The sequence below is a fragment of the Typopeltis vanoorti genome, chromosome 22, assembly GCF_054136105.1.
Source record: "Typopeltis vanoorti isolate ZY-2024b chromosome 22, IOZ_Tvanoo_1.0, whole genome shotgun sequence".
NCBI classification, from domain to species: domain Eukaryota; kingdom Metazoa; phylum Arthropoda; class Arachnida; order Uropygi; family Thelyphonidae; genus Typopeltis; species Typopeltis vanoorti.
This window is the reverse complement of record NC_143570.1, coordinates 1,051,848-1,071,320: the sequence shown is the minus strand read 5'-3', so window position 1 is coordinate 1,071,320 and position 19,473 is coordinate 1,051,848. Positions and strand designations below refer to the sequence as shown.

The window sequence follows — 19,473 nt, the reverse complement described above, 5'->3', positions numbered from 1 at the left end:
ACCAGAGAAAGCATGTAGTGGGTTGCTCTTGTTTAGTGGGCAGTGATTTCCATGGTCATCAGTGCAGGATGATGTTATGAAGGTATCAATGTAGATATCCTCAGAAGTTGAATTCGGCAGCTTGTGAGAGGGATCAAAATGCATCACTGTTATTTGAGCCTAGGTTTTCTGCCCTTTTCCATTTCAAAGTGGGGTTGTTGTTTTTTTTCCCCTAGCTGTTTCAGGCACTAGTTCGGTCTGAGTACAAAGTTAGTATGATCTTGCAATGATTTGAATCCTATTTTTTCATATCTTTTGGTCATGTCTTAACCTTTTTAGTGCATTTTCACCAGCAGAGGACATCATGCATGAAGCATTGGATGAGCTCAAGACAGGAATTAGGATAGGAGGTAGATTGATCAGTAATCTGAAGTATGCTGATGATACAGTACTCCTTTGTAATGACATGGAAGAACTAGGACAAATTCTTGACATAATTAACAAGATCAGTAATAACAGAGGACCTCAACTAAATCCTAGCAAGACAGAGATTATGGTTCTCAAAGGAAATACAAACAGGGAAGCTCTTGAGAAACAAGTTTACCTTAATGGAAAAAGAATTGAGGAAGTCAGCAAGTTTGAGTACCTGGGATCCATTATCAATGTGAAGAATTGCTGTTCAGAAGAGGGTTAGAATGGCTAAAACAACAGTCAGAGACCTGTCTAAAATCTGTAAGGATGGATCTATCTCCATGGGAAGAAAGTTGAGGATTTTTGATGCAGTTGTTTTTCCAACAGCGACTTATGGAGAAGTCAGATAAGAAACAGATATCTGGTTTTGAGATGTGGTGTTACAGAAGGCTATTGAGGATACTGAAAGGCGTACAAATGACTGGGTGTTAGAAAAGATCAGTAGAACTTTATGGCTTCTTAAGGATATTGACAGAAGAAAGTTAAAATATTTTGGACACATTGAAAGGATGGAAGAGGGACTTCTCAGAACAGCAATTGAAGGTAAAGTTCCTGAAAAAAGAGGAAGGGGTAGACCATCAATGAGATGGATGGATAGTATGTGGAGTGACTGATCTTCAGAAAGTTGAGGCCTCCAAAAAAGCAAACAACAGGACTACATGGCGAGGCCTGGTGTGGCACATCACCGAGCAGTGGAGTGACCATATGGCATCTGTGAATGCCCAGTGAACATATAGATAGATAGAATGGATTGGAAGGCACATAAAAAAAAAAAAAATAAATAAAATGGATTCTGTTGTCCTCATTCTCAACCACCTTACCCACTTTTGGATATAAATGGAAAGGTTTGGTGAAATGTGTTCATGCTTGACATTTATTATTATTTACATGGGTACTCCACAGAGTCAAAAGACTCACTGCGAGAGGCCCATACCATCCATTAATACAATACCTATCATATATCTACTTAAACTTATTCATTGCCAGTGGTGTTCATAACCACCACTCACAATCCATTCCACTCATTCACCACTCTATTAGTAAAGAATCTAGTCTGCATACCCTTACTAACTACACTCTTAGACAACTTCCAAGTGTGATTTCTTGTTTTCCTCCTACTCCCCATATGTTAAAAAATTTCTTTTGTGTCAATCATACAGAATTCCTTTAGTAACTTATAAGTTTCTATCATATCCCCCTCCCCTCCACATGTCAGCTAAACTCTTTAACCCTCTGTAAGTTATTTTATGTGTACTACATATGATGACCGTAATATGAAGATTGAAACTATGGGAAATGAAAGTAATTTGTGGATGGCATGCATCAGCAGATTAGCACAATGAGTACAGGCCAAGCAATTATCATGGAAGACTTCAACTATGGTGATATAGATTGAAAGGGTACATGGCAAATGGAAATGGCATTTATACAGTTACTAAGGAATAATTACCTGAAACAGTGCATGATGGAAGAGACAGGGGATTGAGAATGTTGGATCTGGTAATAGAATCAGAAGATCTATCTATAACTGCAGTAGCAACTCTACCTCTAATCAGGGAAGGTGACCATGCAGTCTTGTCCTGGGAGGTTGCTTGCCCAACATGTGGAAACTTCAGTCAAGAAAGGGTTTATGCAGAACTATAAAGGCTAGTGATTATTACAAACTTAGGAGGTAACTTGAAGCAGTTCCATGACATAAAAAGTGATATGGAATGAATATCATTAGTGCATAGGAAGTGGTCAAGGATTGTATAAGTGAGGCAGTATCAGAGTGCATACCCAGGGTTAGGAGGATAAACAGAGTAGGAATTAAGTGAATAACTAACAGTATAAAGCAGGATCTATAAAAAAAGAAAGCATTGTGGAAGGAATATAAACAACAAGGTAATCAGCATGCTCATGAACTGTATAACACAGGCAAGGGTAACTAGTATGAAAAGGAAGGCTAAATCAGATTTCCAGAGAAAATTAGCTAAGTAGGTCAAAGTAAACCCAAAAGAATTTTTTGCTATCTAGAAAGTATGAGAAAGAATGATTATAGAAAGATAACTTTATTCAATGCTGATGGCATGAAAGTGACAGAAGCAGAAGAAATAGTTCAGTCACTAAGTAATCACTTTGCAAGGGTATATCATACAGGTGGCAACTTTCCAGTTACTGAGGTGACAGACTGATGTGAGCATTAAGGTAGATGAACTGGAGGTACTCAGTATACTGAAAAATATCAATGTCAATACAGCAGTAGGCCTCGATGGTATATTAGCTCATATGCTACGAGAACGTGAAGGTGAACTGACAGTGTCTCTGATGAAGTTGTTTAATCTAAGTCTCTGGATTGGAATGGTAGTTAAAGTATTGGAAAAGTAAGTTAAAATTCAGTAATGGAATAGGTGGATATGAATATGATACTCTATAGGAGGCAGTATGACTTTGTAAAAGGTGAGTTTGCTTCAATAATTTATTCAGATTTTATAATAAGGTGACAGCAGAATTGGATAAAGGAATTTTTATTTTTATTTTTTTTCTGTTGCGCCCATACACGAGAAGTTGGTTGATCAACCTATAGTACATTAGTACTATGTATGCTTAGTGGGTTGGGAAAGGAGGTACATTTGATTTAAATGACTGTATATTGTATTCCTTTAAGGAACACAACAGGGGGAAGACTGTTCCACAGTACAGTAGTTGCAGGGATGAAGGAGAAGGAAAAGATACTTGTTCTGTGGGTTTCAAGGTGCACTGTGAATGGATGTTGAGCAACAGCAACTGCACATGTTCCGATGAGCTTAGTGCTAAGTAGGATAATTATTGATACTATTTCAGATGAACATTTTCCATGGAAATATCTGTAGAATGCACATATTGCAGAGATCGGTCATCTGTGTGAAAGTGGGGGGGAGTGAGTTGGTAAGAGATGGGTCATTAAGAAGTCTAACTGCTCTCCTCTGTATTGAGTCAAGCATTTGGGGGGGGGGCCTCACTCCATGTGAGAGCAGTATTCAATAGTTGGGTAGATTTGTGATTTGTATAAGCTGTTCAGGGGTGAAGTAACATCTTGAGCAAAAGAGAAATCTTAGTTTTTTAGAAGCTGAGGATGCAATGGTTGTGATGTGTTTATGCCAGGAGAGGCTTGATGTCAGGCCTCTCCTGGCATAAACAAGAAGAGAAATCCCAAATTGTCTGGAAATTTGGGTGTTGTCAAAAATAATACTGGGAGAAAATGGTTCTTTTTTTATGAGAAATAAGACAAATATAGGTTTTATTAGCATTGAAATTGACTAGGTTATCTGAACCCCATTTGAGGATGGCTTGGAGATCAGAATTGAGGGTGGTGGTTGATGTTCTCTAGGTTGAGTGAGTTGTGTAGAGTAAGGTTTATCAAATGAAAGGGAGGAGTGCAATATGCTGTGATCTGCAAAACTGTGTATCAGGTTGGAGGTCAGCTGAAGTAGGTGAGAGGGCAGAACCTTGTGGAAACCCGGCATTAGTTGAATGGTGAGAGGATAAGGAACCATCCGCCACCACACATAGTGTGCATCCAGACAGAAAGCTGGCAATTCAACTACAAGTCTCGAGACAGACCAAATGATGGCAGTTTGCTTAGTAAGCCCTTGTGCTAGACCTGGTCAAACACCTTGGAGATATCAAGTGCAACCACTTGAGATTCGCCAAACTTCTCCATGGCATTTGTCCAGAGATGGTTGACATATGTGAGCAGATCTGTTGATCGGCAGTGACGGAATCCATACTGGTGGTTGTTTATTAGGCGGGAAGCATCATGGTAGTGTAGAAGTTGGGAATTGATGATTTTTTCCATTACTTTGGATAGGACTGAGGTGAGTGAGTAGGGTGGTAGTTGGATAGTGACTTGTCGCCCTTCTTAGGAATGGGTTGAATATAGGTCAAATTTGCCGTGGGATAGATACCAGTGGAGTAAGACAGTATATACAGGCTAAATAGGATAGGAGTCAGTTCTGGTGCACACACTTTCATGACAATTGGAGGAATGCTATCAGGGGAAGGAGACTTTTTTTGTGTCTAATTTGTACAGTATTTTTCTGATCTCCTTCTGACAAAAGGATATAGGGGGCATTGTATTTTGGGCATCTGGAATGGTTTTGGGACATTTACCATTGTCAATTATGTATGCATTGGAAGCAAAGTGTGAGATGGGAATGGTGTTGGGCAGAAGTTACAACTGACTGCTTTGGCAAGAACCAAAAGGCTTGGCTGCCATTTGGACAGGCTGCTAATTTCCTGCTTTTTGCTCTTTCGAACTCTGTTTTGGAAAGATTGATTTTTTTTTTTTTTCATCTATTTTGGGCTTGGGTATAAACTCTAAAGGAGGATGGAGTTCTTCATTTGAGCCAGTTATGGTATGTTTGGTTTTTCGTTTGAACAGTCTTGGCACATCTTTTGAAAAACCAGGGTGTAATTAGGCAATGGCAGGTCAAAGTACTATGGGGAATGTATGTTCCCATGCCCATGAGGATTACTTTGGTTATAAGTTTGGTGCATATGTATGGGTTGAAGCAATAGTACAGCCATGGGAATGAGGCACAGAAGTTTCAGAGTCTTTCCCACATGGCACTTATAATGCCAAACTACTCTTGTATGGGAGTGGCTGTGTAAGCAATGTTGCATGGGGGAGGAGATGAGCACTAGATTGTGGTCAGAATTAATTAGGGAGGCACACTACATTCGCTGTGTATTTGGAAAGCTCATTGGTGAGGAAGAGATCTAGGATGTTTGGGGAGAGGATCGGGTTATCAGCTATTCTGGTTGGCATCTGAACAAGTGTAAGGTCATTAATGAAGGCAAATGTTTCAGCATCTCTGCCTGCAAGATCTGTACAGCTGGAGAGGAAAGTCAGTTGGTGTTATGGACATTAAAATCTCCTAGGAGGATGATTTTTCTGCTGGGAAAGTGGGACTGGAGAAAATCAATTTTTAAGGAGAGGAAATTAAAGAGCTCAGAGTGGTTGGTTGCATTAGGGGAATGATAGCAAATGAATTTGACTGAGTGGGGGGGGGGGGGATATTTTTAACCAAAGAAAGTCTAAAGTTAGGCAATTCTAGGTTGGATGCTCTCTGACAAGGTATGTAAGAGCGAATGTATGCACAGACACCACCCTTGGTTTGAAAGGAGTTAAAGAGTGTGTAGTTCGGAAATGGCTACACCATGATAGCTGAACTTCGTAAAGGCATTTGACATAATTCCACATGAAAAACTATCACTTAAATTGGAGCAAATGGGAATGGATTGGGCGGGGGGGGAATGTTTGCTGATAGACAGACATCGGAGGGTGGTTTATGGTGGAGTGGAATCAAGGGGAATGAGGGTGACTAGTGAAGTGCCCTAGGGCTCTGTACTAGGACCACTACTGTTTAATTTGTACATTAATGATATAATGGAAAAATTGAAAGCAGATATTCAGTTGTTTGCTGATCATGCAAAACTGGGGAGTATGGCAAGTGATAGGTTCATGGATTTAGTATATAGCTTCTTATTTCAACTCAAACATGTCTGGTTTGAGTTGAAATAAGTTTGGCAGCTAAAAGTTTGGTTAGTGTTTCATATACTGAGAGGAGCAAACCAAAGTCTTGCGGACCATATTTAAACAAAATGCTCTCCAGATCTGAATACAGTTTCCTCACTATAACTTAAAGAACTATATGGGTTTTCATTGGTTCCCTCCTATAATTATAGGTGCCAACTAAACCTTTGCATATATTATCTAAACGATAAGGCTAGGAGCTTAATTCTAGTTCCTGTCAAAATCATTTCTGTGATAAGTAACTATATTTTAATTTCCAATTTTAAAACTTCCCAAAATATTTCAGAGAGATACTTAGAATACACTTCTCAAAAGAGAAGTGAATTCTAAACTGTTGGTTTTCTATTATGAACAGAATTTTTGGCTGCATTTTACTGCCATTCTCAACACATAAGAAAACAGATAAAACTAATTAGACAATTAAAGCACATGTCAAAATGCATAATATTAACTGCATGAGGAGAGCTTCACCTATAAACCATTAGAATTCAAGGAAATAAAAAATAAATCACTTGACATGAAAATGAGGAGTTGGAAAGTCATACAATAATTTTTTTTTGGTAAATGGATATTCACAGCTTTCTAATAGGAAATAACTTGCATAAAACTTTAATTTTATCCCAATGAATTCCATGGCTAGTCTGATCTGACTTATCAGACTCATGGAGCAGAATATACTCTTGATGTCTTCTAAATTTTTAAAGCAGTAGCTACTTTAGCTGATATTATTATTATTATTATTATTATTAACATCTGACCTCCATGGAGTCAGAGACTCATTGTGGGAGGTACACGCTATCGCACACAACGCTCATCCAACCGTGCCTTAAACTGATTCAATGTGTCTGACCCACAACACACTCAGGCAATGAATTCCACTCACCAACCACTCTCCATGCCAAGAACCTACTCCTCTGCTCACACCCCCCCCCTTATACAGTTTCCAGCGATGGCCTCATTCTATTCCTCCTCTCCCAGTCTATGAAAAATCTCTTCCATGTCAACCTGATAACAACCCCTGACTGGCTTATATGTCTCAATCATATTCCCCCCCCCCCCCCCCCACTTCCTCCTATTCACAAGGCTCTGCAAATTACTTTCTCTCAATCTGTCCTCGTACTCCACATTCCAAGGATTACTAACTACCTTTGTGAATGTTCTCTGGACCCATTCAACATATCCTTGTCACCATGAAAACACGGCAACCAAATCTGTGCACAATAATCCATGATCAAGTCTGATCAAGACCTTATATACAATGGAATCATAACCTCTCTAATTCTGTATGTCAGGGTCTCCACATCATTGCTATTATCCGATGTGATGTCTTCACAACTTGTGCAATGTGGCCCCTGAATTTCAGGTCCTTGTCCACCATCACTTCTAGATCCCTCATCTCCTCTACTTCTGTTCAAGTTTCCCCACCAAGTGTATACTTTGCATCCCATCATTGCTTACCAAATGTCAAAACCTTATACTTTACAACACTGAACTGACAGTTCCACTTACCTGCCCATTCATGCAATCTATTCAAGTCCTCTTGTAAGGCAATAACATCCGCTTGACTCTGTATTGCTCTTCCCAGTTTTGCATCATCTGCAAATAGCTGCATATCACTAGCTAAACCCAACCCAATATTAGTAACATACAAACTGAACAACAATGGCTCCCAAAACTAACCCCTGCGGCACACCAGAGAGGTCAGTTTCTAATACCTATCCAACAGCCAGTCATTGGCTCAACTCAGAAGTCTATTATCCAATCCCATCTGTTTTGATTTATTTAAGAGCTTGTCGTATGGCAGTCTATCAAAAGTCTTTGCAAAATCTAAGTACACCACTGTATATGCATCTTCCCTGTCTAAGGTATTTGTCATCTTGTTATAGTACATAAGTAAGTTAATGAAACATGATCCCCCCCTTAAACCCATGCTGATAACTACAGAGAATACTGCTGTTACAACCCATTTCTGTATCCTACTTCTCACCAATCTCTCCAGGACCTTCAACACAACTCCAGATATATAGACTGGCCTATAAATTGAAGCTACAGCCTTATCACCACCTTTATGCAGTGGAAGAATTTTACCCTCCTTGCACTCCCTTGGAACCTCTGCTGTTCTAAAACTCTTATTAAACAAGCATGCCAATTCCCTGGAACATTCCCTTAAAATGTATGGTAATATGTCATTAAATCCTATTGGTTATTGACATTGTAAAATCTTGCATAGAAGGATTTTGTACAACAATTCCTTATATGCCGATTTTACTAGAAAACGTAAATCCATACAACATACTTTAATTGCAAATTTAAGTATGGTTAATTAGCAAATTTTTTATGTTTATGTAGTATGGAAACAAGTTAGAGTAAACTGTTAAATATTGTGACCGCCAAATTTCTGTAAAGAACAAAGAAAGTTAAGTGTAAATTTAATTGTAACAAAGGAAAGTTCCAGACCGATTAACTTATGACCAAAGGCAATCAATATTGCAAAGGTCAAGTATGCACAGGGTTTCCCGCCTTAATGCAGCAACATCAAGGTGGCTGGGAAAGCTATCCCAAGAAAAATCCAGGGGCATGAATCGGTGGCAGTTCCAAGATCAAAGGAAGAGAATAAAAATGGGAAGGATCGATAGATCGAGACTCCCTTTCTCACAGGTAGTTGAGAAGGCTCTTTCTTGTTGGTGGCTTGTGGCGCACTTTTTGGTTTTTGTCATCGCCTCTTCCCAGATGCTATTCCGGCTCTCGGTTCCAGTCCTCAATGCAAGGAATTCCAGTGTGTCTTGCCGATTCAAGGTCACAGATCCACATCCTGACAACAGGCATCCGGAAGTAACAGAAGGCTTGATTATGCAGTAATGACGGTCAGTTCCGGACAGCCACCAGGTTTCCTAAAGGTCTCTGTTGATGAAATGTCTTCGATATCATAAAAGGCGTCCAGTAGTGAGCTATATCGGAAGGTAAAAGATGAAGATAACAATCTAAAGGATCTACTATTGGGGACTAGATGACTAAAAAGTAAGGCCTTGTATAGGAATTTTCTACAGGTGAAATTTGTGGTGGAAATCACTATTATATTGAAATTTTGTTAGAGTTAAGAACAGTAATAAGGACTCTAGATCGTGAGGTAAATTTTTTGTGAAATATCCTGCTGAGCTATGTGTGTTAAGATAGAGATGATGTATGTGACGGTTTGGAGTGCGTGATATAATTTAATGTCTGAGTTGAATTATGATGAAGTATGCACAAGTCTGTTTTAGTGTAGGAATAATTAGTGCATTAGTCAATTTGTTTAAAGGAGAATTGTGAAGCTGGGTTGATTAATTTGAATCCAAGCTAATATTGCTGAAAGGTATAGAGCCTGAGAGGTTTTGAATATTTAGTGTTAACTTTTAGTGTACATTCAATTAGCATGAATAAATTGTTTTGTCTGTCAAATAATTTGCCTGATTCATGCATACCAATGCACTGCTCATAAAAATCGAATCTGTGTAACCTAGAGTATTGAGTAGCCATGACTGAAAGATAGAAATTTTGCGTTGCTGGATTTAGTAATTAAGTAAGAGAGGAAAGTTCCGTGTTTTGCTGAGTGTTTTTTTTTTGGAAGGATATTCAATTCCTATTTATGAATCCTGATGGTGCAGTCGATACAAACAAATAAATTTTCAGAATTCAAAATAGAAAAATGCCATAGTTCAGACAAGGAAATTGACTCCAGCCAGAGGCAATTTCTTAGTTCTAAAGTTTTGCGAATGTGAAGAATCATAATTACAGCCTTGAGACTAAGGGGACATTAAAGTTGAAAGAGAGGATTAATAATAAGAGTCTAAATCAAGCAACATATTAAGAACTCGGAGTTACAACAGTATATTAAGTAGAGTATTTAAGTATAGTAAAATATTGAGTATAGAACTTTTGAACAAGTACAAAAACAAATAAGTGTAATATAATTTTACAATGGCGGCAGTAACATCAATTTTACAATGGAGCAAACGACAAAGATTTTACAACATCGAGGTTATTTATTTCCTCAGATACCTCCCACTCACTCACAATTAAGCCATCCCTTCCTATGTCCTCTACATTTAATTTTCTCCCTGATCAGGATGAAACACCGTATAAATTGATCACTGAATATTTCAACAATGTCTTCGGCAGAAGTTACCATCCTACCACTTTCATCCCTTAACTTTATCTTACCATGATCATTCTTCCTTCTACTTGCCACATATCTAAAAAACTCTAGGGTTTTTCTTTGCCTGATTTGCCAATTTCTACTCATACTCTACTTTTCTTTTCCTTACTAACTGAGTCACTCTCCTGGCTTGTTCTTTATACTCTTCATGTGACTGATTATTACCACTTGTATCATCTTGTACTTCCTCCAAAGCGCTTTCTTTTCCAGATTTCATGCTTAAGCTTCACATTCATCCATTTTTATTCAGCCTTCAGAATACATTAGACCATTGATGCTGTTATGTATTTCTTTGTCAGTTCCCATGCAGCATTTATTTCCTTACCACTCAACTCCTTGTTTCATGTTATAGCTCCAAGCTGTCTCCTAAGCTTTTCATAATCACCAGACTTATAATTCCACATGTATCCTTTCCTCACAAACGTCTGCATATGACTAGCCACAACACAGGCGATTACTTCATGATCACTTTCACCAACTGGAGGAAAGTGTGAAACTCCTCTAACAATTACATCCTCTGATGAAATGAAGAGATCTAGAACTCTTGATCCTCGCGTGCCCTCCTTTATGTGCTGCCTGAGATAGTTATCTCTCAAGAATCCGAAAAATTCATTTTCCTTATTCCCAAATCTTATCTCTTCATTCCAATCTATACCACTATAATTAAAATCACCCATAATAAGTACTCTTCATTTGTTCACTAATCCAAGTTGTTTACACGTTTCTTCATCACCACATTCCGCATTCCCAGGCCTACAGCAACAAACTAAACCTATCTTCCTCTCAACCTCCACATTACACCACACTGCCTCATAACTATTGCCACTATTTTCTCCTTTCGTGTCTACCTTATGTGGACTTAATTCCCCTGCTATCATCAGCAGTACTCCCCTCTCCCTTCTTGCCCTTTCTATCCTCGCAAAAAATATTGTACCCTTCCATTTCTATTCCCTTTATGATATCATCTTCCTTCAACCATATTTCACTTATTCGAATGATTTTGGGGTGAATAAACTCAATCACTGAAACCATTTCATCCCCTTTATTTCTGATACACAGCAGTTCATTTTTAGGTCTGTAGCCAGTCTATCTAAGCCATGTGTTGGTTGTGATTTCCCCACTACACCACTTACCACATACAGGGTGTTCGGGATAAATTTGACAGTTTCGTAAGGAAAAAGAAAATCTTCTTTGTATCTATTAAATTTAATGAATTGACAAAAAACATTACAGGCAGAGTTAATTACAATACTATCAACAAGATTTACTCAAAATAACCACCATTAGCATCGATCACAGCTTCAATCCTGCTTTGGAACCTCGAACAAGCTGATGCTACAGTCTCCCTGGGAAGGGCCGTAAAAACTGTTTTAATTTTATCCATTAACTGGGCTTTTGTATTACTGGAAGTGCGATTGGTGTCTTTTTCAACTGCGCCCCATACAAAATAATCCATGGGGTTAAGGTCTGGGGAGTTTGGAGGCCAAACATTTGGACTGGTGAAGTCGTAGAAATTTTCAGACAACCATTTTTGACTTTTCCCAGAGGTGTGGCAAGGGGCCGAATCCTGCTGCCATACATACGGCCTACCATTGGCTACCCTTGTTATCCAGGGCTTGACTACAGTGTTTAGCAACTCCACGTAGCCATCTGAAGTCAACCTGAGGTCCTCTTGGAAAAAATGCGTAGGCATCACATTGCCTTCAGAGGATACACATCCGAAAACCATCACAGTTTGGGGAAATTTAGTCTGCATTACACGAGGAATGTCCTTTGTACTGTATGCAAGCCATCTGTTATTCTGTGTGTTGTGTTTTTGATCCTGGCAAAAGTTTTTCTCATCGGAAAAGAACCAGATTGTTTGTGGTTCCGCAGGATGTTTCACTTTGCTTAGAAGTTTCTTCGCGTTTATCAAACGTTTTTCACGGGCCTTTTCTGTAAGCAGCTGACCTTTGCGGCGCTTGTATGAGTAGTAGCGGAGGTCTTCATTGAGTGCAAGCTTCATAGTAGAGGCTGCAACATTCATTTCACGTGACAAAGCCCGAATTCCAATGCCAGGGATCTCCAACACCTGTTCCTGCAGATTTGCGAGGAATTCTGCTGTACGAACGCAATCAGATCGTCTGCTAGGGATCTTTCTTCTTGCTACATCCTCGTAGTCACCATTGCAAGTCTCTAGTTCATGCCTGATTGTTTTTACTGTATTCAGGGAGCATTGGGCAGCAGTCGAAATATCCTTATTTTGATGGCCGGCACGAATCATCATGATACAAGTTATTCTCTTCCATGATTCAGGTGGGTTCCAGCTATCCATCCTTTCTGACATCTTGTATATGAATGAAGAAGGGTCCAACCTTTTAAATGAAGAGAAGTGTGTGTTAATACATGTAACTTACGGAAAAATATAATTAATTATAAATATGTCAAATTTATCCCGAACACCCTGTATATCTGCTTAGTATCCACCCACATCGCAATATACTCCATCTTCATACACACACTTACTGCCATTTTCAGCATCCACTCTCCCTATGCCCATGTCTTCCTGTCATTGGGAGCTCCCCCTGTTCCTCTCTCACACTACTGTTTTCACTGCCAAGCATTTCTATTTCTTCAGTACAACTCTCCTGATTTTTCCCTTCATCTCTTTCTTCTGATCTCGCAAAACACACTGTACTTCGACACACTATTCTTTCATCCAGCAATACTTTCTCCAGTACACTCACTCCAAAGACATTTAAATACAATCCATCACATCTGTATAATTTCAGCCTTCCCTCAAACACATGCTATACATTCACAAACTCCATTTCCTTCTCTAGGAAGGAAGTGGAGTTTGTGGATGTATAGCTAACATACCATTCATGATTCTGGCTCTCCATCGCAACTCATCATCATACCTGGGGAAAACACACTAACAACCTTTCCTACTACACAGTTATCTTTCACTCTTCTCAATAGTCTCCTGATATTCGTCCTCACATCCTTCTTATGCCTACTTACTCTTGCTTGTTTTTTCCTCATGTCCAACCCCTTAATTATCATACTCATTCTCCTACCTGGATGGGATATTGTTTTAATTGTTGAGAATGTAAATTTCTCTGTGAAATTCTTCAAGTAGTACCAAATGAGAAGTAATAATATCAGTAATGTAATATTTCTAAATTTCAACAAACTTGTTGGTTGATGATCTTTAGACTCATCAGTGATGAGTCTTTAGACCCTCCTATGGAGGTCTGGTGTTAACAATAAACAAATCTAAGCAGACTGGCCAGTCTCTGTCCATAATACTAAGAAAGGCCACATAAGCATGGAATTCTATCAATTCCAGGATGGGAAAGTGGAGAATATTTATCTTTCGGAGAGTCCAGGAATGAATTTCATTTCTGAACTGGACAGAAAGAAACTTGAAGGTTAATCTAGTGAAGAAGCCCCCATGAGACACTGTGAATGTTATTTAAAGCTACCATCTAAAAGATAATGTCCGTGCGGTTAGCCTAGTGGCTTTGCGCTTCGCAACCATATGCCTGGGGAAGAAGTGTCCTAGGTTCGATTCCCGTCGGAGACGTGAGGAGCTGAAGTATCTTCCTCAGCCATAGCCAAGTTAGCCGGTGTTGGGCGCGGGCAGTAGGGTTTTTTCCGCCAGTTTATCTGGTGTTTTACATCCCGCAAGCAGGCAAACCGGCCCCGTGAACACACAGGGATACAGCCAAGAATACCTTGAGGCATAGGAGTGACCATTCTCTCCTCGTATTTCGGTTATGAAATCCAAACATGCTTGGAAGGTTGTGGGCCTTAAAGGCCTGTTAAAGCCATTGGGATGGGGATCTAAAAGATAATCATCACTGCTGTGTTTGGCAAATTCAGTTAAAAGCATATGTATCTGCATTAAGCAAAAGAACAATTAGCATGAATTATGAGGTCATCTGCTAATCAATTCAGTATTTTGTTTTGAACTTCTGTTGTTCACCACAGTGTGCTTATAACAGCATTGTTGCCATGTGAATTTAGCAGGAACATCTTTTTTTTTGGTAATTTTGTAACAGCATGACATTTTTTATAGCTATATAGTTAATTTTAATTGAATATCAAGTTGTGCTGGAGACAAAAGTTTTACCACAGTTTTAAATTAGTAAAGTGAAACAGTTCTCTAGAAAACTTAGCTAATGGGAGGTGGGATATACTGCAAAGTCTTTTTCCTCTCAATAGTGATTCAATGATGCATATACATGACAATCAGATATCATCTAAATATGACATGATCACCATTAAAACAAATTAAAAAAATTAAACACAGATACCTGCTTGAATTCCCATATATTTTGCTTTTTCTCTTCCAACTTTTAGCATTTCAGCACTAATATCAAGAACAGTAACATGTGTTTCTGATGTAGATACACTACCACTTACAGACTGGGAATTTTTAATAAACTCATTATCTAGTGGATTGGATAATTCAAAATCTTTTTCTTCTGTTTTCTGATTTTCTTCTTCAAATGTCTTCAAAGCCTTGAGAAATCTGAAAGCTATATCACCTATCATAAACAGAATGAGAGAAAAACAAATTAAAAATGAAACAGAACAAAACTGATACAATCACTACAGGCTCATTATAAGTATTGAAATGAGTACTGAAATAAGAAATAATATTCAGATTTGCTAACTTAACAATATTGAAATATGATATAGTATTATTTTTACAGCAATTTTTGCCTGTTTTTGTTTAGGAGTGTCCCTTATTTTAAATACATTGGCTTTTTCCTCAAGAATTCTTAGGGTATTATAAGTGTATTTTAAGGGTAAATATATGCAGCGTAATAGAGGAAGAAATTTTGCACATACCTTTTTTGGATGTTAGGATGTCTTCATTCTCCATACTTCTGCTGTTAGGCTGTTAAAGAGGGGGGTGGGGGGTAGGAAATGTGGGGGTGTTTGAGGCAAGGTGGGAAGATTAATTAGAAAACCCGGTTTTTTTTAAAATAATATATATACATATAGCTTGGGCGATTGGTAGAGCCTCTGCTACTAATGGCTCAGCAAAAAGTTAAGTAAGTTTGAGCATGGTTAGTAGTTGGAAGGAGCTCAATCATTCGATGCTGTTGGCACACTCTCCCTCGATGAGTCTTTGGACTCCCTGGAGGTGTTGCATAATAATAATAATATATTATTATATTTAAAGGTGCTTCTTTGGGGAAGGGTTTTATGGGAAACAGGGGCAGGGGAGAGCGTTAACGGGGTGTGAGCCATTTCGATCGTGTTATCGTCATCGGAACATCCCGAAATGTTTCTATGACGATAACACACAAAAAAAAAAAAACGGGTTTTCAAACACCTCCCACTCCCTTTAACAGCCTAACAGCAGAAGTATGGAGAACAAAGACATCTTAACATCCAAAAAAGGTATGTGCAAAATTTCTTCCTCTATTACTCTGCATATATTTACCCTTAAAATACACTTATAATACCCTAAGAATTCTTGGGTAAAAAGCCATCATCATCATCATCATCATCATCATCAAATTCCTGCCATGTACCCTCAAGGGGTGTACAGGATATGACAGTACTACATGAAAAAAATTACATCATTACTAACTTCCTATCTACAATTTTCCTCCAAATCAGTCTGTTACTTGTCAAGACTCCAACATTATCAGATCTTATATTTCTATCATCTAAGGCACTTTGTACCGTATCAATCCACCTATATCTTGGTCTTCCTCTGGGTCGTTTTCCTGCCAACCTGGCAGAGAACACTTGTTTTGCTAATCTTTCCTCTCCCATTCTATTTAAGTGACCATACCATCTGAGATTAGCTCTGCTAACGCATTCCTGGATGCTGACAATGTCAAGTTCTTTCCTAATATCCTCATTTTTAATATGATATTGCCATTGATGCCATCTGTTCACGCCTCTAATCTTTCTCAGGACTCTCATATCTGCGGTCTCTAGTCTTTGGTCAAGTGTTTTACTTCTGACCCAGCTCTCAGATCCATAAGTTAAAATTGGTTTGAACATAGTCTTGTATACAGCTAATTTAGTGTTCCGACTAATTTCTTTCTTATTCCATATGAATTTATTCAATTGACTTCCCACCATACCAGCTTTGCTGATTCTGTTGTCTATTTCTATATTTAGTTTACCATCTTCAGTAAAAATTGTGCCTAAGTAGCTGAAATGTTTTACTTGTTCCACAGGTTCTCCATTCACAACACAGTTGACATTTTCAATGATTCTGCCTATTTTCATTGTCTTTGTCTTTTTATTGCTGACCTTCATACCATATCTATTACAACAGCTATTCAATTTAGTCAGAGAATCTTGCAGACTTGTAGCGGATTTATTTAGAAGTATAACATCATCCGCATAAAGCAAAGAGCTGACATTAACATCTCCAATTTTGATATCAGGTTTAATACCACATTCCTTCATAATGTGATCCATATAGATAATGAATAACAGAGGGGATAATGTACATCCTTGTCTCACACCAGATTTAACATTAAACCATCTTCCTGTACTTCCTTCAATTCTAACTGCTGACTCACAACTCAAATAAAGACTAAGTATTGCTTGATATAATGCCCCATTGACACCATATAACTGCAGCGTATTGAATAGCTTCTCTCTTGGCACCTTGTCATATGCCTTTTCCAAATCGACAAAACTTAAATACAGATCTTTGTTATATTCCCATGCTTTCTCGACTATTTGTCGTAAAGTGAAGATCTGATCCTGACAGCCTCTATTTGGCCTGAATCCAGCTTGTTCTTCACCAAGCTTTTCTTCCACAATTCTTCTCAACCGTTTCTCAAGTATACTTGCATAGATCTTGCCAGGAACACTCAGTAGGGAAATACCTCTGTAATTCTCACATACAGTTTTATTTCCCTTTTTATATATAGGTACTATGAGAGCTCTACTCCAATCATCGGGAATTCGTCCCTCTGTCCAGGCTTTCTGAACTATGCAGTGCAGCCACTGTAAGACTCTTATACCACCATACTTCAGCATTTCTGGTCGAATATCATCTACTCCTGCTGCCTTTCCACATTTCAAGCCTTTGATGGCTTTTTCTACTTCAAGTATGGATATGTATTCCTGACTGCATACCTGGTCAGTGTTTTTTATCACTGTGCTGTCATCACTGCTTGTTTCATTTAGCAGTTTTTCAAAGTAATTACTCCATACTTCAAGGATATCTTTTTCTCCTGTTTTCATTTCACCTTTATCATCTCTAATTCCTTTTACAGCACTCTTTCCTCCATTCCTAAGCTTCTTCAACAACCTCCAGAATATTTTGCCACCTTCTTGATATTTATTTTCTATATTCTTGCCAAAGTCCTCCCATGACTTTTGTTTAGCTAGTTTTACACACTGTTTAGCTTTCTTACATTTGTCTCTGTATTCTGTAAGAGTAAAAGCTGACTTATTTGCCAGGAACTTTTGATATGCTTTTTTGATATGGTAAAAAGCCAATGTATTTAAAATAAGGGACACTCCTAAACAAAAACAGGCAAAAATTGCTGTAAAAATAATAGCTTTTAAGAGGAGTAACATGGGAATTTCCCAGAAATAATACATATGATATAGTATTTTTATAACAAAAGAAGACTATGGCAATAAACCAAGTTTCATTAAAAAAATCTCATATTCTAAAAAAGTGAGTTAAGTACTGAGAAGTTTGCTGAAATTTAGAAATACTACATTACTAATATTATTACTTCTCATCTGGTACTACTTGAAGAATTTCAAAGAGAATACATTCTCAATGATTAAAACAATAACAACTAAGTAGGTATACTGCTTCTAAAGAACATCCTACCATCTGTTTCCAGTACTTAATACTTAGCTTACTTGTCATATACAAAATACTTCTTTTTTTTATGTAATATTATGGATTTGATATGGATTTGATTATACCAAAATTGCCAACTCTTTAAGCAATATAAGAAACAATGTTCCAAATTTAGTCAAAACGGATGAAAAATGCAACCCACAGAAGTGTTTGCAGATGAGTCATCCCAATCCCCCCCTTAATTTTGGACTGAATTTCCCAAAGGACTGCAATTAGATCAAAAATAATGTAATATTTTACATTTGGTCAAAAACATGATACAACAGGCAGAAATGTCAGCAGAGAATGCAACCTCTCTCTCTCTCTCTCTCTCTCTCTCTCTCATACTAACCACTTCATTTTAAGTCAAACTGAGCAAAAATCTCAATTGGAGATGAATTAACATAAGAAACAATTATATTTCAACAACAGAATATACCTGTTTTATTTCTTGGAATATACTGGAATATAATATTAAAGTTAAGATTATGTCTTCCAGTAACTGGTGCTAATGCTTTTCTGAAAATCTAGCAAACAGAACTTACATCATTAAAAAAAACATAAGATAGTTCAAAAGCATAGCATTCTTACATTTATATTTTTCTCAAGTATGTACCTAACATTTAGCTTCCCCATCAAGGTTATACATTATAAAGAAGGATTTCAACCAAAATGGTTAATAATGAAATTTGGGTTTATTATCATTATTATTTTATTTAAAAAAATCCTTATAAACTCAAGGAGCTATATAAGCTCGTCCAGAGTAAGTTTTAACAAACATCCATGCCCACAGTGGGATCTGAACCCACAACCTCTTGGTTGGAGGAAGGTATTACTATTCATTTGGCCTACCATTATCATTAAAATATTTTATTATAAACCATTTTGGTTGAAAGTTATACGTCAGGTGCATATACTTGAAAAAAATATAAATGTAAGATTGCTGTGCTTTTGAACCATCTTACTTTGTAAAATGATATATAGACAAGGGATCATCCCAAAATTTCTATTAATCAAAGAGAACTTTGTGCATGTATTATTATTAAACAATTATTATTTAATTAAATAATATTTAATAATTAAAAATTATTTAATAACTACACACTCATACATTCCCTAAACACTTTCACTGTCTGCACTTTCATTACCATCTCAGGCAATGCAATATGTGCTCCTACAACTTTTCATGCAAAAATCTTATTTCTTACTCTCTTACATTTTTTTCCACAACTTCTAGGGATGATAGTTTTTCCTTGTTCTACTATGTGAAAAATCTCCCCTGGTGTCAATCTGGTAAATATTTCTCAACAGTTTAAATGTCTCAATAATATCACCTCTTCATCTCCTGTCCACTAGACACTGTAGCCTGTAGTCTACCCTCATAGCCAATATTCTGCAGTCTTCATATCATTTTTGTTATTTGCCTCTGCACCTCTT

General features: G+C 37.7%; 1 protein-coding gene across 2 annotated transcripts in view; it reads right to left on the bottom strand.

The window, feature by feature from the left end:
- Window positions 1-19,473, bottom strand: part of Coq5 (ubiquinone biosynthesis protein COQ3, mitochondrial) — a 97,937-nt gene that overhangs the window by 20,237 nt on the left and 58,227 nt on the right. For both annotated transcript variants that reach the window (XM_090412217.1, XM_090412216.1), the window contains one exon: window positions 14,504-14,737. In XM_090412217.1, coding sequence (XP_090268343.1) covers window positions 14,504-14,737 — 234 coding nt within the window. The remainder of the gene's footprint in view (window positions 1-14,503; window positions 14,738-19,473) is intronic.